The 27,218-nt window shown below is 39.8% G+C and overlaps 1 protein-coding gene across 4 annotated transcripts in view; it reads right to left on the reverse strand.

Annotated features, from left to right (window-relative positions):
- Positions 1-27,218, reverse strand: part of Nlgn4x (neuroligin 4 X-linked) — a 360,846-nt gene that overhangs the window by 256,537 nt on the left and 77,091 nt on the right. For all 4 annotated transcript variants that reach the window (XM_063242985.1, XM_063242988.1, XM_063242987.1 and 1 more), the window contains exon 4: positions 18,875-19,680. In XM_063242985.1, coding sequence (XP_063099055.1) covers positions 18,875-19,361 — 487 coding nt within the window. In that variant the 5' untranslated portion in view covers positions 19,362-19,680. The remainder of the gene's footprint in view (positions 1-18,874; positions 19,681-27,218) is intronic.

A 27,218-nucleotide genomic window follows, 5' to 3' on the forward strand; every position in this document is an offset into this window, starting at 1 on the left:
GGTTCCCCTCATGTGAATTTGATGTGACACTCTTTCACTTGTCATTAAGTTATATTAAATAATTATAGTTATTTGGTCTAAAACATTTCCTTTCCATACTGAGAGTATTGATGTGGTAGCGGGATTAGAATCTAGCCAATATTTTAAAGCCCATCTGATTCACATATGATCAATGTCTGCACAACAATCACTTCCAACTCAGTGGCTTCAAACAACAGAGTCATTGCTGTGCAATGTCTGTATTAGGATTCCGGGTGTGAGCTTAAGTGGGTTGTCTGGCTTACTGGACTCTCGTGAGTCCATCATTGTTGGCCACAGCTGGAATTTAATCTGAAATAATGAAGGTCTTACTCACTTTTTGTCAGTAGGAAAAAATACCTTACAGCACCAAATCAAAGGAGGTTTATTGTGTTGTTCAGTTCTATCCACAGTTGGCTGGTTCCAAAGCAAAAGCAAGATGGAAGAAGACCATCGTGAAGATCATGGTGGCCCAGAAGCCAAGAGCCAAGAAAAGAGCCAGGAATGGTGACCAACTTTTCAGGTCATGTTGTGCCCCTGGCTGGCTGCCTCTAACCTGTTTCCACCTTCCAACAGGAAGTCAGCCAAGAACTCAGAAATGAACTAACCCACCGAATACTACTGTGCTGCCAGGATCCGATAATCTTCCCAACACGTGATAATTTAGGGTGATGCTTTAGACTTAAACCATGACATGAGGGCTTAGAGAAGACCCTAGTCCAAGGTCACATGATCACTGGCAGGACTGAACATGGAGCCTCTGCTTCCTGAGACTGATCTTAGTTTGCTGATTGGATCTGTCCATCATGACTCTTTGCTCCACCAAAGCATGGAAATTAAGAAAACGTTAGAAAGGGTATAACAGTACAAAGCAAGTTACAAACTTAAATAACACAATTATGGAAGCAATATGCCTTCATCTGACAAATGCCAGGTCCTAGATCTTGTCTATGGTCAGAGATGAAAGTACATACCCAAGAGTAATGTCTTTTAGTTGGAACATCTTTGCCTTGGGTCAATACAGATGAAGATTTGCTTCTCTGGTAACCAAAGGAAGAGCCTGGGGATAAAACAGTATTGAAAGGGCTCCCCCCAGGAGAAAGTAATAAACACTTACAGGACATTTTGGGCACGAGGAATGGAGCCCATACCTATTCTGTCTTTAGTCTTCTGCAAACTTCACAGGCAAAAAAATTCATAATGCATGTGGGAGTAAAATCCTAGCACTGTGGTAACAACCTCAAACTAGGTGAATTAAAGCAATAGCAATTTATTTTCTTACAATGTAATTTCCCTGAAGTCAATGGAAATTTTTCAATAAAACTTAGGTCTCCCCCAACTTAAGGACTTTAATTATACTTTTGGAGATAATTGTATCTCCATTCAATGAAATGGTAGCCCACACAAATGCAAACTACTGTTATCTCAGAACTGGACACCAATTACTGTACAGGCTGTTGTATTTAACTTTTATCTGGCCTTCCCACCAAGATTTATCATTTTGAAGAAACACACAGCAAGCCATCTTGTGGTCTGATTGCTGCTGATTAGTGTTGTACTTTGAGAATTTTATGCAGAAATTAGATAGCTAAGAATCCAGATGGTTATGGGGTATGTGGACGGAATTTTGCAGCCAGCAGAGGTAAGCCATGTAAAATATTTTTTTTTTAATTATAATACCACATGGCTCCTTGCACAGCCTACATGAAGCAAGAGTATAACACACTTATAATAAAATTCTAACGTGAACGGCAGGTGTATTCGTGATATACAGCTTGAAGAACAGACCAAATGCACAGCTAACGTGGGCTGTGGGATGTATTTCGCTCTTCTCAGATCTTCTCATGAGAATCAATTCATAGCCTAGCCGAAGCACTTTAGAAATGTTCCCAGAGCAACTTGCAAGGAAACACTTACAAAAGATTACCTGGAAAGAGTGTAAGGTCATGTCTTTTGAGATTTCTGAGGCACCCTAGAGGGGGAAGGAAGAAAACATTTAGAAAGATTTCCACTGTGCAGCTGGAGATTGTCAGGCGAAGATCCCCAGCTGTTTCTAACAATGAAATGAGTTCTGCACAGAGCTGCAAACACATCCTTCGGCCTGGTTGGAAGAAAGCTTCATTCCAAAGACTACTGGCTTTCAGAAACTAATGTCTTCCATGCACCAAGGTACGTGGAAAAGCCAGGCATTCATCTGAAAATTCTGAATCTTCAAGGGATTTATGTTCTACAGGGATGTGTGACCTTATTAAAACCACGACTACACTCAACACGTAGGGATTCATGAGAGAATGTTTCATTTCCTCTGCTGGGGTTATTAGGGTTAATGATCAGGGAAATACTGTCTTGTGGGTGAGCTTGGATTTAATGACCTCCCCAGCTGACAACTCCTCTTCATTTGCATATTTTATACTACTATCATTGATGATCTCACTGCTTGCATCACTGGTGTCTGGGCAAAGTTCCAGAATCGTATTCAGGAAGCAAAGTTTCTCAAGTCACTTGCGTTACATATATAAATGTAGATGTAGACACACACTGAGATGTAGATATATATGGAGAGATAGAGATGCAGATAGAGACAGAGAAACAGAGACAGAGAGACAGAAATAGAGTTACAGACAGAGACAGAGACAGAGAGAGGTAGAGATCGAGATACAGAGATAAAGATAGAAATGAAGATTAGCAAATCCCTGCGGAAGCTCCCTAAAAGTTACATACAACAGCCAGTTCACTAATCCACGTGTAGTTTCAAGAAATCAACAGGTTACATTTTTTTAAATACAGTGGGTCAACATTTCATTCAACAGAGGTGGAATTACCTCCAAAATATCCATCAGTTCCATGAATGGGGGCACATTCCTGTAATCCTACCGTTCAAACAAGGCACAAGGATCTCAAATTGGAGCTCAACCCAGACAACTCAGCAACTAAGCAAGACTATGATTCAAAATTTTAAACAACAGTAGAAATAAAAATGAAAGGGTCTGGGGATGTAGCTTAGTAGGTAGGTCCTAGGCGCTCTATAGAATACTGCAAAAACATAGGAATATATATATTATTGTCTTCTACACACTCATACAATGCAAAGCTCCTTATAAAATGTTCTGTGGTGCAATTTGATGTCAGTGATCCCATTTGAGTTACAACAAAAATTTTACCTAAGCATATCTTTTTGAGCAAACTAATATTCTAAGATGCAATTTTTAACTTAAAACATTTTCACATTTTACTATTGATATTTTAACATGGTTCTTTATTCATCTGGATTAATGGAATACGTATGGGATAGAATGAAATATCTTATTGGATAAGAAAAGTATTGGGGAACCTGAAAGCTCTCTAGGTTCATGATTTAAATTCCAGGCAAGAAAATGGTACATGTGAATTTCAGAACAATACGCCATTGTGTCTTTGGATTGAATATTGTTGCACCGTCTGCTAAAATGGATCATACCCATCTGGATTCCCTCAATTGGAATTACAACAATGAACCTTCCACTGTCAAAGTGTAAAAATGCAAAAGTACCCTGCGGAATACTCAGCATGTAAAATTATACGACCATTGCACCCTCTAAGAGTTTTGTCCAAGGTTTAACTCTCCCTTCTAATATTTCACATATTTTATGTTTTAGTGCATCTAAGGAAACATTGAACAGAAAACTTACTTCCTGGATACCTTAGAACAATCCTAGACCACTTGGTGGTGACTGAATCCTCTAGGAAAATTAAGTTTAGATGACTATCGGGTGGTCTTGTTCCATAGTTGATCTCAAAAACAAAATGCCTAAAGCCATAGAATTTATCAAGAGTAGAGAATTACGTAGCTCAAAGTTCTACACGTTGGAAAAGCTAACAGCTGGGGTACTATCTGCTTGGCACCCGAAGAGGCACTACTTGCTGCATGTTATCTCAGTAGAAAGCATCCGTGCTTGGTCAGATAGGGCTAGAAAGATACCTAAGGTCTCCTTTTCTTAAGGCAATCATGGAAACCCCATCTTCATGACAACATCTATGCCTCACCATGGTCCAAAAGTCCCACCTCAAAATATGTGTTGACATGCCAACCATGCGACTCAGAGGGACACATTTACACCACAGCTCAAGGCAGTGGGCTTCATTTCCTTCCCAGAAGCGTGCTTATAATCCTTGGCTTTCCCACTGGGACTGATTCAATGCACTGGCTAAGACAAATACCGTGATTTATCCATCCATAATTATTAATTGAGTTGACAAAAAGGTTTCCATGGGAATAAGGAATGGGAGGTAGACGAAAACACACAGGTTTACAAGGAGCAGAGCGGTCAGTTTATGGGCTTGAGTTGGGCTTATATCAATGCAAAACAAAGGGGTGCTGGGGGGTATTGAATGTGTGTGCTTGGGGATGACTGATCATGTCACCATTTAGAAGCCGATGGAGCAGAGTGAAGCTAAAGGCATCAGTTTTAAGGAGGAAGAAAGTGGGTGGTTATGAAAGCATGATTTCCACAGCTTGGCAAAGACCATCACGAAAGCTGTGTCCTTCGGGTAAGCTGGCACCTTCTGCGGCCTTCTGCTCTTGGGGAAGAAACATATGCAGGGTTCGAGTGACAGAATCCAAGAGGATGCCGGCTAGATGCTGGGATTTTTTGCACTACAGGGAAGGTAGGGCGAGGGAGGAGATCACACATTTAGAAATTGGTTTTGCCCCCAAAACTGTTACTCATTGGATCTCAACTGAATTGGGGGTGCTTCTGCTGTGCATTTCATCCAGCACCACAGACATGGACAACCACCTGCATGCACACACACACACACACACACACATACACACACACACACACACACACACACACACACACACACACACACACACACAGCAATACCATAGTGTATACGTACATCAATGCCCACCCAGTTTGACTAATAAGGAGTCCTGGATTACATAAAATCAAAAGGGATGGTTTTTCCCATTTTTTCTTTCTCTGATCTGTCACCATGTTCTGATTTGTAGAGACTCAGACAGGCATCCTCAGTAGAGGACAACACAGGAAAATAATGAGACAGAGACCAGAGACGGTTAATACCTAAGAATAGATCGCTCTGGGATTTTGTCTGCTTCACTGGTCTTTATATTTTCTATGTGGCTTATTGATTGAATTTATTTATTAAAAGTTTGGGGCCCTGGGGATTGAATATGGGGCCTTCACACTGAGCTATATCACCAGGTGTTCTCTCTTCTCTCTCTCTCTCTGTCTCTCTCTCTCTCTCTCTCTCTCTCTCTCTCTCTCTCTCTCTCCCTCTCTCTCTCTCTCTCTCCCCCCATCCTCCTTCCTTCCTCTCCTCTCTTTCATTCCTCCCTCTCCCTCCATCCCTCTCTTTCCTTTTCCCCTGCCTCTCTCTTTCTAATTACCTAAAGTGTCCCAAATGAGCTTCAATTTGGGATCCTCCTGCCTCGGCTTCCCAGAGTGCTGAGATTAGCGGTTTTCACTGGCATGCTCGGCTAGGAGAGGTGCTGTTTGGTGTGCCATGAATCTTCTGGCGTCTGCAGGTGTGCACCCCACAAGTCCACCAACTGCCTTGGCTTTTGTTGCAATTAGCTGTCAGAGAACCAAGAGGAGGAATTCTTAATCCTCAAGGAGAAGCTGGTAAACTACTTCATTGGGACATTACAATGGCTTAGGAGAAGATGCAAACAGCAGATCTCAAAGGGAAGGACTTAACTCTGCACCATGGTTTCTGACAAAGCAAGAAGTCAGTTCTCCAAAGCAAGGTAATGTAATGAGACCAAAGCTCAATAAACACAGCGTGAGGGATATAGAGCCACATGGATGCCGTCTACTAGAATCACTACATACAGTAACTGATCTCCGAATCCCAGCAATCCTAAGAAAGCGTTTAGAGGGTGGAGAACTGTAACATTACAACTTTCACTACATGAAGAGGTTAAGAATTTAAACCACTTGAATGGTTTGGCTTAAAGAATATAGGATATAAATGACAATTCCAAGCCAATCTTCCGACAGAGAATAAAATTATAGTACATTCTGTGAAGCCAAACTCTGCCCACAAGTAAATAGTTAACTGTTAAAAACATTCAGAAGTTCCAGAAGCCTGATTTGCACGTACAATTTCTATTTTGGATGGTTTTTAAGAAAAGTATTTGTTATCATGTGTACTGCGTGATCACGTAGACATTTGATCGCTGCTAGATAGTTCAGATCTATTCAAATTATGAAAGAAATTTACGCTGCAAATTGAATTAAATCTCACACAACAGTACAGTAGCAATTCATGGCACAATTTTTTCTCAATGACGCCTGTAGGCACAATTCACATAAAGCAAATTATATTATTCTTAACACGGTAAATCTGAAAAGCTGCGAATGTTACCACACTACACTGGTGCAAACTTTCCACACTAAGAGACAGACACACGATATCAGAAATCCACAGCAAGTTTCACAGTGCTTGCTAAAATATGAACTACTTTTCAATTAAAGCATGTCACAGAGATCTGCTTTTAATGATCATTGATAATTATCTGTTTTCATATGCTATGTCTACACAATGTCAAATATCCAACTGAGAGAAGGGAACTTGCATAGTTCCATATTTCCACAGCTGATGGCCCAAACCATCTGTGAGGAATACACTCGGCTTTTGGCTTAAGTTTGGCTACTATGCACATACAGTGGAACTCTTTTCGAGTAGGCCAAAGTAGAAATGAAATTAACTCCTGATGAACAATTTCAGAATCAAAGGATCAGGGTTACTATCTAAACCTTTGCTAGATTCAAACTTGAACATTTCCAAACAGGATGTTGCTAACCAGGTCATGTAAGAAATTAGGCTCAAAATGACTAATATTAGGAATTCAAGCTGCTTAAATGGTTATGTTTTGATCTGCGCTGTTTCGCTGTTATGCCCTCTTTTATCTCAATCTCCACTCCATTATTTAATTTTTATTTTTATCCTTTTAATTAAAGGGAAAATATAGCAGGATATATTATAGTAACCCACTTTGACTTTCCATTATCTCGATTTGAAGCCCTGTATTACTCTCACCATCTTGTTTTTGACTGATGTTCCCCTATTCTGTTTTGCTGGATAGTATCAGGTTCGAAAGTTTAGGCATCAGCTGTGAAGACAATGAGATTCATTATAACGCCCATTCTCGTTGACTTTTATCTACTTTTGAAGACCTACAGTGTCTCCAATGTTTTGGTTTTGTCGGTTTTGTTCTTTACTGTTTTGTTCAATTGTATTATAACTAATGATATAGGCAATTCTATTAAAGATAGCGGGAGGCATTATGGAAACCATTGTTGATCACCTTGTATTATGTTTTTACATTATCTATTATGTCCACCCTTTTGACTTGACCGATTCTGTTCTGTTATGTCACATTTGGTTTTACTCTCTTCCAAAAAAAGTAATAAGAACCGTGGGAGCAATGAAACCCAAAATGTGTAATAGTCATTGTACAAAAGAGAGGAAAAGAAAGTGCTCTAAACTATATAACTGCATGTATATTTAAGTGTACAAGATAGGAAATGATATCACAGAGTTTTATTGGATCATTGAACAGAACTGTTTGCACAGTATCATTGTTGGAATGTCCATTTTACAAGCTTTAATTTTGTGACTTGAACAATTATTTCTAAGATGACAATATGTAATCCATTAACTAGTGATTTCCTACTGTTTTTTTTTTCTGTAAATCTGTATAACTTGTACCCTTTCTCTGCCTTTTTTTTTTCTTTTCTCCTTAAATAAAATTTTAAAAAAAATAAAAAGAACAATGTTACTCTACTCCTTTGAAAAACTAAGGGGCAAAATAAAGAATACTGGGAAATAGACTGATCTTTTGCAAACGGGAGGGGGAACAAGGATTGAATACAGGGAAGGGAACAGGGACAGAACAAGAATTTTGATGGGTTACATATGTGAACCAACACCCCGGGAGGCATGCAGTTACCAAGTACGGTAAACATCTACTGATACAAAAGAAAATTTACAACAGTGAAATGCACATTAATAAATTTAATAAATGATACTCCTTCCAAATTCCCTTTTGGAAACACACACACAAACAAAAAGCCAGAAACAATGGTTCTTTGATGTCATTGGTCAATCATCTACTAAGACAAGACAGTTTCATTACAGACAACTGATGACTTTTCAGCACTGGATTCATAAATATTTTAGACCTTTGAAACCCATGAAATCTATGTGAGAGTTTCTGATTCTTTTTTCTGCTGTTGCTTACGTCACAGCAGACACAGATTACAGGGAACTTATGTTACTCCTGTTCTTCATTCAACCTGCAAGCCCAAAGCCACTGGACACGTCGGGATACTAAGGCTCGGACAGTCAGCTTCACAGTACAGATTCACTGAGTTGGCACTTAGCAGACTCGTCTTGCAAGACAAGGAAGCAATCTGTGGCCATTCTCCCCAGCTGAGCTCAGGGAATGAACACAGGATCTTCAAAGGAAGCCAGAGAACCCCTGTGCAAGACCATAGTGTTGGAACCATTGAAATTGAATACACATGCAGGTCTGTGGCGTGACCTGGGCATGGCTGCACTGAGAATGAGGAGACACTTCATGGGATAAGAAAGGCCACAGCTGAGGCCATCTGGAGACTTTCTGGATAGTTTTCCTTAATTAGCATCGTCTGTTGTTCTGAGGGGTCCTTGAACCCTCCCAAGATCCTGCTCAGGTTTCTTCCATGGTCTGCTCAACACCTTGCTTGTTCTGATTAAATACGGGCTGCCTAGCATCCGTCGGCCAGCTGGCCTGCTAGCAGAGACACCAGCTTTGCTGAGAATTTCACTCCTAAATATCATGCTGCTTGTCTTGTTCCTTTGGGTTTTCGTAATGTACTCGTTTATGAACTTGGGGTCCTAGGCACAGACCCCAACACCATAGCGGAGCTCCTGGTGGAGGAGCAAGGGGAGAGGGCTCTAAGTGTTTAGAGAACAGTCCTGGAAAGCATGAGGGGAGGACATTCAGAGCTACAGCTGCCTCAGAAGAGAAATTCCATGGTGAAATAAGAGAACAGTTGGGATATCTTGCGGCCTGTTGTTCAATGCCACCATCTCTGGTAACCTGTTTCTCAAGCCTGAAAAATCAGTGCTCCTGGATTATTTTTCAGCACCCAATAGGTGCATCCATTGCATTGGATATTTAATTTATTTGATGTAACGAGAGCAAAGCTCGGGTGTCTCCCTTAGAGAGATGGTTTGCAGTGCGCTCCCAAACCAGAGCGCGTATCTTCCTCCAGCAAGAAAGCAACAGTTTGCTAGGTTGCTGAAACACTCATGCTTTGACCTGTATTGTTATATTGTTATGTCCTGTTTTATCTCAATCTCTCCCTTATTCATTAAAAAAATTATTTAGTTATTTCTTATGTTTTTTTTTAATTAAGGGGAAAAATTTTTAAAAATTAGCAGGATATATAATAGTAACATTTTTTGATTTCCTATTAACTTGTTTTGAAGTCCTGTAATACTCCCACGATCTTGTTTTGACTGATTAGACTCTGTTCCATTCTGTATGATAGTATCAAGTTTGAGGGTATAGGCAACTACTTTGAAGGCAATAAGATTCACTAAGATGCCCACTCTGGTTTGACTATTGTCTCCTTTAGAAGTCCTGTAATGTTTACAACGCCTAAGTTTTATTGGTCTTGTTCTCTACTGTTTTGTTCAACTTTATAATATCTAATGAGATAGACAATTCTTTTTAAGGAAACAAGAGACAACGTTGATAACCATTGTTGATAACCTTGTACTCTGTTTTACATCATGTGCTATGTCTATCCTTGGTATTGACTGACAGCTTTGTTTTGCCATATTTGACTTTATTCTCCCCCCCCCCCAAAAAAAGTAATAAGAACTAAGGAGTAATAAAACCCAAAATGTGTAAATTTTGTTGTAAAAAAGAGAGGGAAAAAAAGAGCTCTGAAGGATACAACAGCAAGTGTGTTTAGGGGTGTTAAATAGCTGACCATATTAATGTTTTTGGTTAGATCATTGAACACAACTGTTTGCAGTCTCTCTGTTTGAATGTTCACTTTGTATGCTTTGATACTGTGATTTGAGCAACTATCTCTAAGATGATAATATGTAATCTATTAATGGTGATTTCTTACTGTTTTTTTTGTTTGTTTGTTTGTTTTTGTTGTTGTTCTATATTACTTGTACCCTTACACCGCTTTGTTTTGTTTTGTGTTTTTCTCTTTTTCCTTTTAAATAAAATTAAAAAAAAAAAAAAAAAAAAAAAAAAAAAGAAAGCAACAGTTTGGAACCGCCCAGAGTTACAAAGACAGCAGTGTCTTTTACTAGCAATTCTTGAGAAAGGAAGTTGAAAGAAATCATAGTATAATATCAGAATAATTAGGAACTCAGGAGGTTCAAAATGGTTTGGTTTACAGGAACGACATATAATCTACTATGGACTTTGGATATTAAAATGGTAACAAATCACTGTTATGATGCTGCAGGCTGCAACATCAAAGAATTGTGAGAACTCTCAGGTAAAAGGACTAAAGTTCACATTCTGGCTACCTCCATTCACTCACGCCAGGGGAAGGAACCCTCCCACCCCTGCAAGCCAGCCAGGAACGGTTTGATGGTTTTCCATTCTGACCCTATTTTTCTTCAGATTTCACAGGAAAGAGACCTTGTTATTACAGCGGGCTCAGCTGTATCATCCAGGATAAATTCACCTCCTTCTTAGCTCAGATGATGGGGACACACAGTTCCACCAGTGACCTGAATCTCTTCCACCCCTTGAAGCTATTTTTCCAAGTCTTAGTATCAAAACGCGTGTGTATGGGGACATGCCACATGGTGTAAGGGTTAGAACGTGGGCACTGCTCCAGAGTCTGTCTGGCAACAGCAAACCTATCTCTCCAAGTTAAGCAATTCTTTTTTGTATCCGATAAAACCCCCAAACGCCTGGAATACATTCAGTGCTGGAAAACACTTTGTTTCTGGTACTGAACTAAGAGTGTTCCTGCTTACCACCCACCCACAATCTGTCCCCAGGAATGTCCTCTTTTATCTAGTCCTAGCCATCTGCCGTCTTTGGGAAAACCTCAATTTTACCTATTCTTTTCGTGGTCCAGATGCAGGCTCTTGCAACAAAGAATCCAGTTGAAATTTTTCTCTGGGATTTTCCCCTGTGGAATGAAGGAACCCTTTCTCCCCAGAGGGGATTGTAAAAGTGATACAGTGCTTACACCAAGCCAAGCAAATACTTCTTAACCTTACCAGACAGAGGGGAGTCATTGTCAGAACAAAGACTAGATCCAGACATAAGTATCTGTGACCATTTTTCAAGGTTTTGGGAGACGTCATGGGAAATGCTTTGGTGAATGATTCCGTTATTAAAAATTACAAGTATAGGTCACTTGGCTATGCATCCCACACAAAACATTCACCCTAGCTTCAAATACATTTATTTCATCATCCGTGCCACTTTCTGAAGCAGGTCTCTTTCGTGAGGGTCTTTTGTTGCACCATGCTGGCTGCCTTGATGTTCTGAATGGATTCAAAATATTGGCCTTTCTTGAATATTTTGAGATTGTGCATTGGCCAACTCTGGCTAGATCTAGGGAATCAGGAGGATGAGGATGCTGTCATGTTTCTCTGAGCCTTGCACACATTAATGTAACAGAAACACCCACTAGATTCTTGATCACATCTTATATTCACACCCCCTGAAAGAGGACTTTCAACACTGATTCAGGATTTCAATTACAACTTCTATCTCTGTAAATTTCCATATGTATCACTCCTCTCTCGTCTGATTTCAAAATATTTCATACTATGTGTGATTTTTTTTTTTTTTTTCTCTTTTGTTTCTGTCTTTTTGAGGCAGTTTTCACTATGCAGTTCAGGGTAGTCTTGAATTCACTTTACAGCCAAGGCTGGTCTCAAACACCAGTGATTTTTCTGCCTCAACCTCTCAAGTGCTGGGAATACAGGCGTGTCCCACCACGCCCAGCCTGTAGTACCCTTTTAGTATTCTACTGCCCTTCTGATAGCTTCACAGCATGAGCCTCAGTCTTCTCACAAGAAAAGCCAGGTGAGATGAGGAAGATTTCTCACTTGGAAACCATGGGATCTTCACTCAGGAAATATTTGTAGAGATTCCAGACAGGAGGAGAGCTTGGGAAACATGCAAAACCACACTATTAATTGTCTACATGTTGAGTTAAATTTAGGGCAATCAATAAGTGATGTGAATACATTCTATTATAAAATCAAAAAGAAGACTTTCAAATCCCTGCCCCTCTGTCTCTCTGTGATCAGACAATGATACAGCAGATTTACTAACGTGCTTACTCTACAGTAGGGGCGCCCCGACCCTTTGAATCACCCTGAAAGCACTGTCCTCAGCTTTTAGACAAAGTGTCTTCCACTCAATTATTCATGGAGCCACACAAGTTGGAGACCTCTGCCCTAGAGGGCTTTAAAGTCAAGAGCCCCTGAGAATTTAAAATCATTCCTTTCATGGCAGTGAGAATGCAAACAAAACTCCACCTCATGTGGAATTTAATAAGGTGTGGCACTTGTTAATGTACACAGATTTCTGGGTTCATGTTCTCCATTTTTCACGTCGTCTTTTGATGCATGCCTTCTAAAATCGAATGCTTGAATGCTTCCTTTAGGACATGACTTGGCCTCATTATCTACGTCAATTTCTCTTAAAAGTGATTTCTCTCTGAATTTTTACACACAAAAAACTTTGTTCCTTAATTAAGATGCTTCTGTTTTCTCACCTCTTAAGTTTGCTGTTTGTGTCTGTGAGCAAATGAAGCTGTGGCTATCAGATAGGAGCGTGTCTGTGGGCGTGGTTCCAGAGATGATTGACATGTAAAACATCCAACTGAGTGGGCAAGACCTGCTCTAATAGTGAGACACCGTCCAATCAGATTGCAGCCCATATGAAATAAAAGAAAGAGGAAGTAAGTCTGTATTTGTAAACTTGATTCTAACCTCTTTTCCTACAACCATCTCCTATACACATCATACTTCAGCCCCTTCAATCTCACAGTATCAAATCATGCCAATAACTTCAGGGAGCTGCTAAACCTGGAGACTCAGATCTGGAACACCCAAATTCCTCTTCTTGCTTACTGGAGTAGATAGCTACCAGCTAATCTGTCTCTCCAGTGCACAGATAGCCACCGGGAACTCTCTTGCCTCTGATCTGGTTAGTCCACCCAGTCCATCAATTGCACACACATGCATTTTATCTATCTATCTATCTATCTATCTATCTATCTATCTATCTATCACTCTGTTCCTCTAAAGAACCTGAAAGATCTTAATGATACTTCTTGGAATTCACTGTCTACATGTCTTCAGAGTTTCTAGACTTTCACTGAATAGGTCTTAGTGTTAGCCTACAATGTAGAATCAAAAATATGAGTTACCACATTGAAGAAAATACCAAGTCTTTGATCATCGCATCTGTAGCATTTTTTATTTTAATCACATTGCTGGCAACAATAGAATTTCACTTCTGCAGAAATGATAATGCTATTTGTTATTATCTTCAAACATGGAGAGAAGGATAATTTCTTTGACAGTTGTTTGATTTTTTTTAAATTTATTTCCTTATTTTGGTTTCTTGGGAGAGAACTGAAGAGCTGCTGCCTTGTAGAAATATTCAAAAGACAAAATTTAAGATACATATTCAGGCACTTGCCTATAAAACTGACATATGGGGAGGATGAGGCAGGACCATCCCAAGCATCCCCACGTGATGCAGACGCATGTTTCATGTTGTAGACGGTAGTCATCTGGTTCTGTTCATTCCCTAATAATGCATGTTGGACACCTCCATGGCCTTTTCTCTTCCACTGAATATTCCAAAAGATATCTTGCCTGGTATTTCATTCAAAATATGTCAGCTATTCCTCCTTATTTTCTCACCCCATTTCTATTAAAGCTTTTCTTTAAAAAGTTGGTTCTTTCAGTAATTGATCAACAGTACTAAAGTTGTTACCACGAAGTTGGGTGTTTCAACAGCTAGTCTTTCTATGTCTATCTACCTATTGAGTGACAGAAATCATGAATGTTATTAACCAATGTAGCTATATGTATGTATGAACCAATGTGGCTATATGATTTTTTTTAATTAAATTTGATTTGGTTTTTTGCATTATGTCTAATTAACTGGGTTAGCCACCAACATGCTCTGCTGTACTCCCCCAAAATACTTCTCTTTGTCTCTGTCTCTGTCTCTGTCTCTGTGTCTCTCTCTGTCTCTGTGTCTCTCTCTGTCTCTGTCTCTCTGTCTCTGTCTCTCTGTATCTTTGTCTGTCTGTCTCTGTCTCTCTCTGTGTCTTTCTGTCTGTCTCTTTGTCTCTGTCTCTGTCTCTGTCTCTGTCTCTCTCTCTCTCTCACCCTCCCTCACAGTCATGAAGTAGATATGTAAATCCTGGCTTCATCCTTGCCTGTTAATAGTACGGCCTTCATTTGTCCTACTCTAACCCCTGATTGTCTTGAGTCTCTCTGACTTCATCTGAACATCTATCAAAAGGTTACTCGTGCAGTTCAAAGGCAGTGAATCAGCCTGACATTGGACCTCACAGAGAAACAAGCAACCCAGGAAAATGAGCATCAGTTGATAACATTTTTCAGGTAGGAATAATTTAAGCAAAAAACCCAAGATGCTAATAAATGGTAATATTAACATATACTAATAAACTCACTTCCAGCCAGATCACATTTGTCATAAAGGAGCTTTAAGTTCATTCTGCTTTTGCAGAATAAAAATGTGTTTCATAAGACTGTCACACAACAAAAATGGAGAAGTCATATCCAGAGTATATAAAGTAAAACAAATTAAATTAAAATTTGAAAAAAAGATAAATCTTAAAAAATAAAAAGCCCAAAGAATGGCCTGTTGGTAGAATAGATATATTTCTCATAGGAAGAAGGCAAATAGCCAGTAAGCACATGACAAAGTGTTCATTAAGTTAACCATTACAAGCCTGCAAATTGAATAGACAATATATCTTGCTACTCCAGGAACAGCAGATATCATCAAAGACTCAAAAATAAATCAATGCATGCAATAACATACACGTGACAGGGTGAGGAAAAAAGAAATTGCTACATTGTTAGTAGCATAAAAATGAATATGGTCACTATGGAAACCAGAATGAAGATTCCTCAGGAAAATTAAAAATAGAAATTCTCTTTGACTCAGCTATAATTCATTTAAGAATCTTCCCCCCAAAAAATCAGTACGGAGATTCCTCAAAAGACTAGGATTGGAAGTTCCATTCAATCCAACTATTTCCCTCCTGGGTATTTTCCAAGAAAAACTGAAAAGGTCATGTCACAATGATATATGTGACCCATGTTCACAGCAGCCCAGTTGTGACAACTAAATCTTGCAAACAAACAAAATGTCCATCAGTCACAGAATGGATGGAAAAAAATGTGGTATTTTATACAATGGAATATTATTAAGCTATAAAAAGGATGCTCTTGAGGTCTTTGTATATAAATGGAGGCAACTTGAGAATATCCTCATGAGTGAAATGAACAAGACTCACATTAGTGAATATCACATTGTCTCTCTAGTGTAAACGATAATAAGAACCAATAGAATGATGGGATCCAAAAAGTATATAATAGATACTATAAAAGCCACAGGGAAGGAAAGTGTTCTAAGGGACATAACGGTATGTAGAGTATGTAAGATAGACAACCATATGACTGAATTTCTGTTAGATCATTAAACAGAAGGGTTTGCACTGTCAATGTTTGAGTGTCTAGACACTTTTTTATGTTTTGATTTTGTAAGTTTAACAACTATTGTTAAGGTGACAGTATGTGATGCATCAACTGGTGATTTTATGATGTGAATTTTTTCAAATTGATGTATATTTTTTTGAATTTTGTACTCTACTTTTTTATCATTTTTTTCTTTTTTGTGTTTTTAAATTTTCTTTTCTTTTTCTCTTTAAGTAAAATTTTTTTAAAGTTTAAATTTTAAAAAAAGGTTCTTCCCAAAAAACTTAGATAGGATGTACAGCGATCCATCCATATCCGTCAGTAAAGCAGAACGATTTATAATAGGTATACTTTGGAAGTGGAACAGAGACTTATTCACAGAAAAATAGATAAACAAAATGTGGTATTTATGAACAATGGAATACTACTCTGTCCTAAAGGAAAAATTTGAACTCTTATATGAAAATGACACACCACATTTTGATAATATTAAGTGAAATAAATGCTATGTAAAAATACCTTCACAGTTTATATAATCTAAAGAGCAACAATAGAAAAAAAAGATGATAAATGAGAAGAAAGGAAGGTGTATAGGGTTTGGGGCAGCATGAAATGATAAGAGAAACAAAAGAGGATCCCTGTGTGATCTGTACGCACACCAGTCCCTCAGAATGAACGTTTTTATTATGTACTCCAAATACAAATTAATAAAAATATTTCAAAATACAGCCCATAAATTTCCTCAACGATGCTTCTAGATTGACACATGCTTAACTAAATAAAGTCTGCACTGGCATTGCTGATGTACCTCCGTAGTATGTGGACATCAAAATGGAAATACTTGAGCCAAACAGATCAAGGCAGAAAAAGAATTTGCTGGAGTATCAAAGCGAAACTGTGAATTTTGCATCTCTCATATTCCTATATTGTGGACTATGTTATGAAATACAATTCATGTGAATGAGGTCACTGCTTTTAGGGGAAGACCATCTTGACACCGAAGAAGTCCTCGTGTGTTTTTCTCTGTGTGTTCATTTACTCGGTTGGTGAATAATGGGTAATTACTGCCTAATCCCCTCCATTCATTCTTAGGTTGGTATAATTATGGGGGGAAAAACCCTTTAGATTACTGACCTAATAGTTTGATGAATGACAATTCTCTACGCCGACACACCAGCATAGATACAGCTTCGAACGCTAGCCAGAAAATTCCAATATTTACATCCATATTAGAGGGAGATCAATTCTGCTTTTTTCCACCCCCATTAGACTTCTGATTGGCTTCTCCAAAACCGATGTGCTGATGACTCTGGAAAGCCTAAAAGATCTCTCAAGAAGTGGGAATGGAGTTGTCATTAAACCGATATTGTTTTTTCTTTCCCCTGATATAGTATTATTTCTGTATTTTTTTTTCCTACAGTTCCTGATTGCAGTTCAACACTGAAGCACAAGGAACTGTGGAAAGAGGCTCTATCTGGGTCACAAAGCACACAATTGCACCCCGTGGCTGTGAGATCTGAGAGCCTATTGATTTTCCTTCCTGGGTGGTCTACTGGGCTCCAAAGGCGTCTGTATTAAGAACCTGGCTTCCTATCTGAAGTTTCCCAGGTTGGCCCTACAGGATCTCAAGTTTATAGGCAGCAGAAACACATCCTATGGGTTTTGAGAGCAACAAAAATCCTTTTCTGTGGAGTCGGGTTGTACCACTTTCCCTAGTGGGCTTGCTTCTGTCTTTTCTGCTTTTTGGTTGGAAAAATCACAGCCCAGGTGGCCTAGCAAACGAGGACTCTAATTAGTTCTGACGACTTTCCCTCATTTTCTCACAGGAGGACAAAGCCACCACTCAGGGCCCCTCTGCAGCCAGGGAGCTTGGAAAAGAGCTTGGAAAGAGCCAGTGTCAGCCCCATTCCGTGAATCACACCAAGGCCAGGACTTTGCAAGACAATTGTGTTCCCCCACCATCACCGCAGGGCAGCATGCCAGGAACCAGGCATGTAGTAAAGCATGTCCTTTCATTTCTTTCTGTGCATCCTCCTTTGATACCTGCCACACCGAGCTCCACTAACTGGAAAACAGCATTCAAGGATCAGAGGATAACAAAAGAGATGGGGGGGGGGGACGTGCCCACAAAAATATGCAAAGGACGTGCTCAAGTTTCTATGGTAGCTAAGAAAGACTACCTTTAGATTCAGGAGGTTTTCATTGCATGGTTTTCATCATGGCTCTCAAAACTTTTAACTCGAAATCGTGACACATGAAGATATACAAACTGCTCTAGCCTTCGATGCATGCAGTGTTCTGAAAACTTTTTATTGGTATTTTCTAAAAAAACAAAAGGAGACTTTTTATAAGTAAGCGCAGTTTACAATGCAGCTGAATTCCTCTGACTGTGTACCTTTGCTGTTCCATCACAGGAAAAGAAAATGACACCAAAATTTACTTTAACAACCAAACGGGAACTTTAAGCAATGAAATCCAGTTAGTACTGTTCCATATTCCTTTGGGGTTTGAAAACAACCATTTTGCCTTCTATTTTGAGAGTCAATAAATATACAAATGCATAAATAAAGAAGCCAACATATTAAATCCTGAAGGCAAACCATCTTATTCTCCCTCTTAAGATGCAATAAATAAATAAATCGATAAATGTCCTAACCTAGAGAGCCCTTGATCAGAAGGAAAGTTTCCCTATGCCTGTCGCTGTGCAAACTTGAGAACTGAACTGTGTTTAATTCTTTCGGTTTATGCATTGGTGACTTTTGGGATGATTCGGGTATAAACCTGTGACATGGCACCTGTACGTACCAAGTACCGTCTGCCATGAAACTCCCGAGCCTTAGCTAAGACAATCTGCAAAAAAAACAGTCCAAAGTCATGAGTTCCTGTTTTCTTCCTCTACTTGGTAAATGCAAGTCGAACACATTTATGTCACTGTGATACACAGTGGGAGTCAGAAAACGAATGAATGAATAAATAGATAGATAGATAGATAGATAAATACATGTTAATGCCACCCTGCCCATGACATCACACAAGATCAGTGGAGAATCCATCTGCCAGGCAGCGAGACCAAGCTAACTGCCTTCCTTTCCAGCAAAACACTTACCATCTTCGGTGGGGACGTAGATGTTTAAGTACAAGCAGTCTTCGTTCTGATCCTGCACGTATGTCATCAGGGTATCCAAGTTGGCTGTAAACCAGATGGGCAGCATATCATGCAAGAGAGACCGCTCGTCCAGATGTTGGGGACACACAGCTGCAAACTGAGTAGCGTTGCGAACCCCTGTCCAGGAGGATGGGGGCTCGGGAGGCTGGAACCGCCTCTCTCCTGTGGGAGGCGAGGCATAGGGCACCCCCAAGTACTGCTCCACGGGACCCAGAATCTCATTGGGCAGTGGTGTTCTTAGGCCTCGGATTTTGCCATAGTTTGTGTTGACCACTGGATACTGTGCCTGGCTGTCGATCACCGTGAACTTGATGGCCAGCACCGTGATCCACAGGAGGACGTTGGAGTTGACCATGATGCAGACTGGGGTGCAGAACAAGGGGAGCCATAAGAGTCCCTTGGGCCTAGACATTGTTCTCTTCCACATCCGCAGGTGTCCGAGGGAGAGGTCTTCAAAGAAACAAAACCAGGCGTGGGGCCCGATGCTGGGGACAGAGGGACGTCCAGGCAGAAGAGGACCCAGGAGCTGTGGAACGCTGTGGGGAGGGCTCTCCGAGTGCTCATAGGCACAGCCCCATGTTATGAAGAAGGGTGGCACTGCTCTTGGCGATCCATGGCTGCACAGGTCCCCTGTCTACTCCTGCAAGCAGATGCCACCAGCTAACAGCAGCACTCCCGAAGAAGCAAGCCGTGACCATGCAGCACCTCCCGAGCACGAGAACTCATTAGGAAAACTCCAGAGAAGCCTAGAGGAAAAAAGAGAGAGACAGACATCGTGAAGCCAAAGCAGCCAGCGTCTAGACACCGACCATCTGCGCCATGCAAGTTACAAGAACCTTTCTGGAATTCATACCCAGTGAGGAACTGAGAATCTTGAATGGAAGAAAGAAAGTTTAGACACCTGTGCCATTCACCCCACCTCCTTGAACAGTGCAGGGCATTTAAAAAAATACACAAAAGCTCTTATGCTGTGTTTTGGTTTGGTTTGGTTTGTTTGTTAGTACCTGGGATTGAACTCACAACCTCACACTTGCCAGGCAGGTGATTACACCTCTGAGCTAAAACCCCTGGCCCGCTGTTTCATTTTTTTTTTTTTTTCTTAAAGAATAAAAACCACATTACGCAATTTCAAAACAAAAGGAGATTAATACTGGTTAATTTATTGCATATTGTTATCTTCAAAATGGTTCAAATTATAAGATATATCTATTGAGCATTATGGATGGATTCCCAAAAGTGACACAGTTTCCACGAATCACTGTAAAGATTCACCCCAATTGACTATGGCTTTTAAGATTAATCAAGCAATAGATGCACGTGTCAAAAATAATGGTTTTGAGACATTCGAAGAAATGGTGCTTTTTCCCTAAGGGAGTACGCGCAGGTTCACCAAGACTCATCCAGTGTAGGAAAAAATGGAAACACATTAGGGCCAGTCTGGATTTCAGGAGGTGTGAATGTTTCTTAGATAAAGCTTTGGACATTAACCCATTTTGCTATGTTCAATGAAATGCCTAGATAGTACATTACATTGCTCTGAGACTCAAATTGAAAAAAAAAATAATAATAACAGACAGGGCATTTCATTTTTATTTTATTTTTGAGGCAAAGTCTTCACTGTGCTGCCCAAACTAGGCTTGAAGTTGAGATCCTAATACCTCAGCCTTGCTAGTAGATGAGGCTCCAGGTCTGTACCCCACACCGGATAAGACAGTGCATTTCATGCACACCCTATAGAGCTGGTCAATTGGTATTGATGCTGTTATCAGTGTGTTATTTCAGGCCTTAACTGGTTGGTATATTTTTCATGCTGCTGTAGCTCTTACAAAAGGCAGGTGTCACACTGGAATTACCCTCTGTGACTCTAGCAAGCCTGTAATCTCAGCACTCAGGGGCTGAGGCAAGAGGATCACTGTGAGTTCCAGGGCAGCCTGGGTTAGAAAGTTAGCTGAATGTCAGCCAGCCTGAACTGCAGAGCAAGCCCCTGTCTCAGAAAGACAAAAGATAAAATAATAAATAAAAAATAATGAAATGTCATCGTTACTCATTAGAGAAATGCAAATTAAAACCACACTGAGATTCCATCTCACTCCTGAAAGAATGGCCAGGATCAAGAAAACCACCAACAATAAATGCTGGAGAGGCTGTGGGGAAAAAGGAGCTCTCCTGCACTGTTGGTGGGAGTGTAGACTGGTACAACCTTTGTGGAGGTCAGTCTGGAGATTTCTCAAATAGCTGGATTGGAAGTCCCATTTATTCCAGCTATTCCACTTCTAGGCATATTCCTAGAAAAACTGAAAACATCATACCACAGTGATATATTTGCACCCATGTTTATAGCAGCACTATTTGTAATAGCCAGATCTTGGAAAAAACCTAAGTGTCCCATCAACTGAGGAATGAATTAAAAAATTATAGTATTTTTATGCAATGGAGTACTACTCAGCTATAAAGGATCACATTGAGATATTTATAAAAAATTGAGACCATAGTCATAAGTGAAATAAATCAAACTCACATGTATATATACCGAATAGTTTCCCTAGTGTAAGAAATGGTAAGAATACATAAAAGTATGCGGTAAACATGATTCCCCATTATTTTGCTTTGAAGCCTTATAATGTTTTCATTAATTGGAATGGTTCTATTCTGGGTTGTTTGATTTTAATGTCTGTGATGGTATGAACAGTTATTTTGAAGAAAACGACAATATAATAACTAGTGTTGATATAATATCATCTTATTTTGAAGTCCCATCAAGCTTTTGTTCTTCTGTCTCCATCGGTTTATCATGTTGTATCTTACTGGATTTTATTATATGAGGTAGTATAAACAAAAATTTTTATAGACAAGGAGATAATATAGAAACCATTGTTCGTTCGTTTTCTGTTAGTTGGTTCTAAATACCCTGTAATACTTTCATTCTCTTGAATGGTTTTACACTGTCGTGTTGTGTTTGATGCTATATTATATGAAGTTATACAAATATTTCAAGGAAAGAGACACTATGGTAGCTACTGTTATGTCGGGTTATCTGGTGGTGAAATACTGTGTTGCTTAAATTGTTCTGTTCTGACCTGTGTTAATATGCTGTTATGTTCTCTTTGGCGGTTGGATCATGGAATCATTGTGCTCATCAGTGCAGCCAGTGGTGGATGCCTTCTGTAGCTGGAGGTGCTTTTGCAGAGTAGAGCCTGGTCAGAAGACATTGGTCACCAGGGGTGTGACCTCAAAAGTCTCCTCTCTTCCCTGTCTGCTTCCTGGCTACTGTGATATGAGCTGCTGTCCAACATGTCTTCCCACCGTGCCATTTCTGTCTCCCAACCAGCAGCCCGTGGAGTGAATTGGGAGCCAAAACAAACTTTCTTCCCTTAAATCATGACAACTGGGTATTGTATCTCAGTGACAGGAAAGTGACCATGACATCCTCCCATTGACCGCAGGAGGTGGGATCACCTCCTCCATGTATCTCTATACAGATTTGTGCATCCCCCCAAAATTGCTGTGCTTAAAGCCACGGAGCATATTGTGCACCAGCAGACAATATGACCTCTTAGGGATTGCAGGACCGGAGAACATTTCATCGGGAGTTGCAAAGAAATACCTGCAAAAACAGTGTTCTTTAACTCAAAAGTAGACACGTAAGTTTACAAGAGCATTGGGGTGTTTCAGAGTATTTCTTCAGTAGGTCATAAGTGTGTGCTTCATTCAGTTGAATGGTGGACCTGGATATACCAAAAAGCTAATTTTTTACAAGCTAGATACATATCAAGCAGCCGCCCTATAGTATATAGCATACTGGGCAGAGCTAATTAGAATTGAAAGCAAAGACACTAAACTCTGGATTGTTACTTGGAAAATGACTAATAGCATTCCACCAAATGCCTGATTTATAGGTTTGCTTCTATCTTTGAATTCTCCCGTAGACACCATTTGGTCGTCTGCCAGGCAGTGATTCAATTTCTGCATAATTAAGAGACAGACAAGAACAAGAAACAGGTGATGACATATGTGAAGGTTTGCGTTTTCCTGAAATCCTGTCTGTTTTTAAACGAGGACTCTCATTTATTTCTACTGCTTTCTTTCTTGAAATAGGAAACTTCAGTGACTTACATCAAATCTGAACTGAAATTTGAGTCTTGGGTCTTGGAACACTTTTCCTGTGGTCAAAGAGACATGGGCATATACCTCTGTTGACTTCCAATAAAATGGTGTGTCCCTCCTACAGAGCAGGGAAGGGTGCCATATGCAAAGGGTACCTGGTGTGAGAGACACACAAATGGGCTGGGGTTGAAACAGTGATCTGGTCAAAACAGGGGTACGTAGAGGGATACAATGTAAAAACCTGCTGTCTACCAACAATTCATGATGAGCAGGCTTTAGAGCATCAAGTTTAAATTCTTTGGGTGTCCCCTTACTTAGGTGTTTAAAGCTTTTGGGGACAAAATGAAAAAGTATACTTAAAGTACCATGTGCATTTCAGGATACAGAATTTCATCTGTGAGGTATTCAGTGGGTACATTTCTCCAGGTGATTATTAAAAAGCGGATTTTATCCAGTGCATAATTTCTTCAATTTAACAATGGAAAAGAATATCTGTGGGTCACACAGAGTTTATGACAGACCCAGGTGGGTCACATTGAGGCTTCATGCTTAGAGCTCTATGACCAGGTGTTTTATAACTCTGCATCTCTACCAGGTTCTGACGAATAATGACAGATGACAAACCTGATGCTTTTAAGAGGCAGGGTCTCTTCACACTTGTGAGATCTGTGTTATATGCACAAGCACTATACTTTTTAAGATTTGCTCATATTTTCTGAATCAGCTAATTTGCATGTCAGTAATATGGTCTAAAGCCCAGTGCATCGCAATAGCTACAGCACTGACATGTTAAAGGATGCCGTTCCTTCTTTGTTTTGGGGTATCTCTCTCTCATGCCTTATAAGGTGCTGGGTAGCAAGTCTGGCCTGGCCCCCAGCTTAGATATTAATAAATGAACCCTAGAAGGCAAAAATAACTCATGATGAAACCACGGGATGAAGAAGTCATGGAAAGAATTACAATGGTGAGCTAAGTGATTGCATCACTAGGTTGGTTTAAAGATCGAAATAAACTCTGTGTCCATGTGCATACATGTATCTTTCCTCATGTATATATGGCACCCCGAAAACATGCCAACATCCAGATTTTCAACATTGTAAGAAACCTCGATCTGTGAAGGTAAATCATCATCCCTAAACAATCATGGAAATGTAGCCAGCAAACATATCCTTGGGAGCAAAGGAAAAAAGATATTCCATGTGAGTTTCACAGGCTAGAAAGGGTTTTATGGGAGCTTAAATGCTAAAAATAGATAGAAAAATAAGAAGCTAGGTAGATAGATTGATACATGCATACATAGACATATATACACCAGATTTGAAAGGGTAAGTAAATAGTAGGTACATAGATGATAGAGATAGATAGATAGATAGATAGATAGATAGATAGATAGATAGATAGATTGATTAATGGATAGATAGAAGAGTTGATGGATGGATGGATCAATAAATGGGAGAGTAGATGGATAAGAGAGATAGATGGATAAATACATACATTTATGTATGCATACATACATATATACAGTGCATGGATAGACAGATCAACAGATAGGATAAATAACCTATAATTTAGATATGGAGAGATAGATAATATATAGATGTAAGATGCGCCTAAAGATGATGTAGATTATAACAGATACCTAATTTCAATATAAATTTTAATTTAGACAGATTTTTAATTTTCTTAAAAGACACGTTTTTAATTTTCTCAAAGGCAAAAGTGAACTTGACTAGAGGAATCTCCCAAATTCTGATGAATAAAAAAAATCAGCGACAAAGGACTCTTTCTCATTGTTTTGTGTATTCATCATTTGGAAGTGATGATAGATGGACAGTGTGTTTGCGCTGCAAAAGTTGCCCCAAAGAGTGCCATTGCAGAGTGGGATCTGAGCTTGATTTATAACTTATCTGAAGATGTTAGGATGAACCTCAGCAGAGCCACTGTTTTGTGCGAGGCTGCAGGTAACACAAAGCTCAAATTATTCAGGACTGTCGGAATGGAAATTGTTAGAAATAAAAACTGCAGAAACTTTAGCCCTAGTGTGTGCATCATTTTCATTGAGGTAGGTTAAATTTTAAGATGCATATTTAAGACAGGCCCTGATCCAATATTCCTAGTTACGTGGGCATTATAATCAACACAATCCTAGCTCCTGAGTGTTTACAGCCTGCTCTTCTGTGGGCTAGACCTAGAAAACAGAAATGTAGAAAAAAGTAAAAGAATATACGACTTGAAGCATCCTCTCCAGTGTGCTGCTTCCAGCCATCTTAGCCAGCTCATCTGTTGGCCGTAAGAGGCAAAAGGAAAATCCATTTTCAATTCACATTCTTCTCAGGGCGCCAGAGGAGAAAAAAGCAATAGATGCTAGCCTTTACTCCAGTCCCACAGCGTGCACCCCATTCCTGCTGAGCTGTCCCTCGTGCAACCCCACAATAGCTCTTTACAAAACTGTGTGTATTCTGCAAACAGGTGTGCTATTGTTTTGGGAAGGGACAGAAGCATTGAATGATATGAACTGAACACGATTTGTGTTAAGATTCTGAAACACACAGCTCTTTTACACACAGCTCTATGCATGTGTTACCAAGGTGAATATCTAATTTTTTGGTTCAGTGACACACACACACACACACTCACAAACATACATAATCTATGTTCAAAATTCAATTAACAGCCAGAGCCAGCTAGGTCTTGTTTTTCTATTTAATATTCTGGCATTCACTTCATCACCTACATGAGCAAGGTTATAACCTATAACCTTTGTCATATCTCGGAGTCCTTTGCATGTTCATCTAATACTACCCATTTTTAAAATGAGATATTATTAAAATTATAGCACTTGGCAACTAGGCATTCTGCTATCAATTGATTGGAGAAAGAAATAAAAAAGGCAGAAGTTGTGGCCTCAAGGCATTCTTCACCATGGAAGAGGAGAAGAATCAATCCTGTCACCGATAGCTTTATTTCTGTTCATCCACTGAAGTTTCAGGGGTAAGAAGCAGTTGAGTCTTGGAGTTCAGAATGGAAATTGCCAAGAGGAGGCTTCAAAAAGTTCCGCTTTCCCGAGGGAGAGGTGTAAATGGCTTCCATGGGTTGGAGCCAAGATTTTTTGGATAGGCAATTCCTCAGGAGTCATGAAAAGCAAAGACATCATTCAGGGTAAAGCATGGGTCTCCTGACAAGTAAGCAGTGAAAGGCTGTGCCAAGTCTAACATGTAGGTGGGTTTGTTTCACTCCTGCAGTCAGACAAGACACATATGCATATATATATATATATATTTTTTTTTTTTTTCCTTTTTTTGCTCAGAGTTTTGGGAGCCAGAAATCCAGTATTAGCATATGGGAGCTCCCCTGTCTGGGGAGGCTCACATCCTAGGTGATAGATGCCACCTGCTCTCTGTGTACTCACATGGTGGAGGAGGCAGGGAGCTCCGTGAAATCTCAGATAAGACACAGATCCCACCCATGAGGGTCTATCTCCAAAATCTTATTACATCACAAAGCCTCTATCTCCTGACATCACTGCACTGGGCCTAAAGATTTCAAACACAGGAAATTCGAGAAGACACAAACTCCCAGACCATGTAAGCTTTCCGTAAAAATCACAATTTATGAGCAAGGTTATATGTTGTTAGAGGTCCTGTGTTTGACTTGTAACAACACACACACACACACACACACACACACACACACACACACACACAATTACGGGGGCACAATGGGAGAAAAGACATAGTTCCTGCCTGCTAGAAGCTAGCGTTTTCTTTAAACCGTCTGTCCCTGACTGCAATGCTTTTATTTTCTTATTCATTTTGGGCACATCCCAATCTAGCACACAGATTAGTATATTAAAATGTCACTGAGTGCTTGATATTAGCATCTGTAACATGGTTGGTTTCTAAATCTAAATGAAATAACTTACAAGTATAGTTATGCATTGCATCTCTCTCTCTCTCTCTCTCTCTCTCTCTCTCTCTCTCTCTCTCTGTGACTTACTGTACTCTAGCCATCGTTCTGCATGGCAGGATGTGAGGTGTTGCAGTACAAAAAATAACTATGCAAGGGAAGTAGACACTGTGGTATAGCACTAGACGTATTACTAGGTAACACAAGGTCCACTCGAATACAAATCCTACAATAAGGTGTCTGTGGTCTCATACCCAAGGGGGCTGCTAAGTGT

This window comes from Cavia porcellus, unplaced genomic scaffold (genome assembly GCF_034190915.1).
Source record: "Cavia porcellus strain 051 isolate PalLab524CR breed Dunkin Hartley unplaced genomic scaffold, mCavPor4.1 scaffold_33, whole genome shotgun sequence".
Lineage (NCBI taxonomy): Eukaryota > Metazoa > Chordata > Mammalia > Rodentia > Caviidae > Cavia > Cavia porcellus.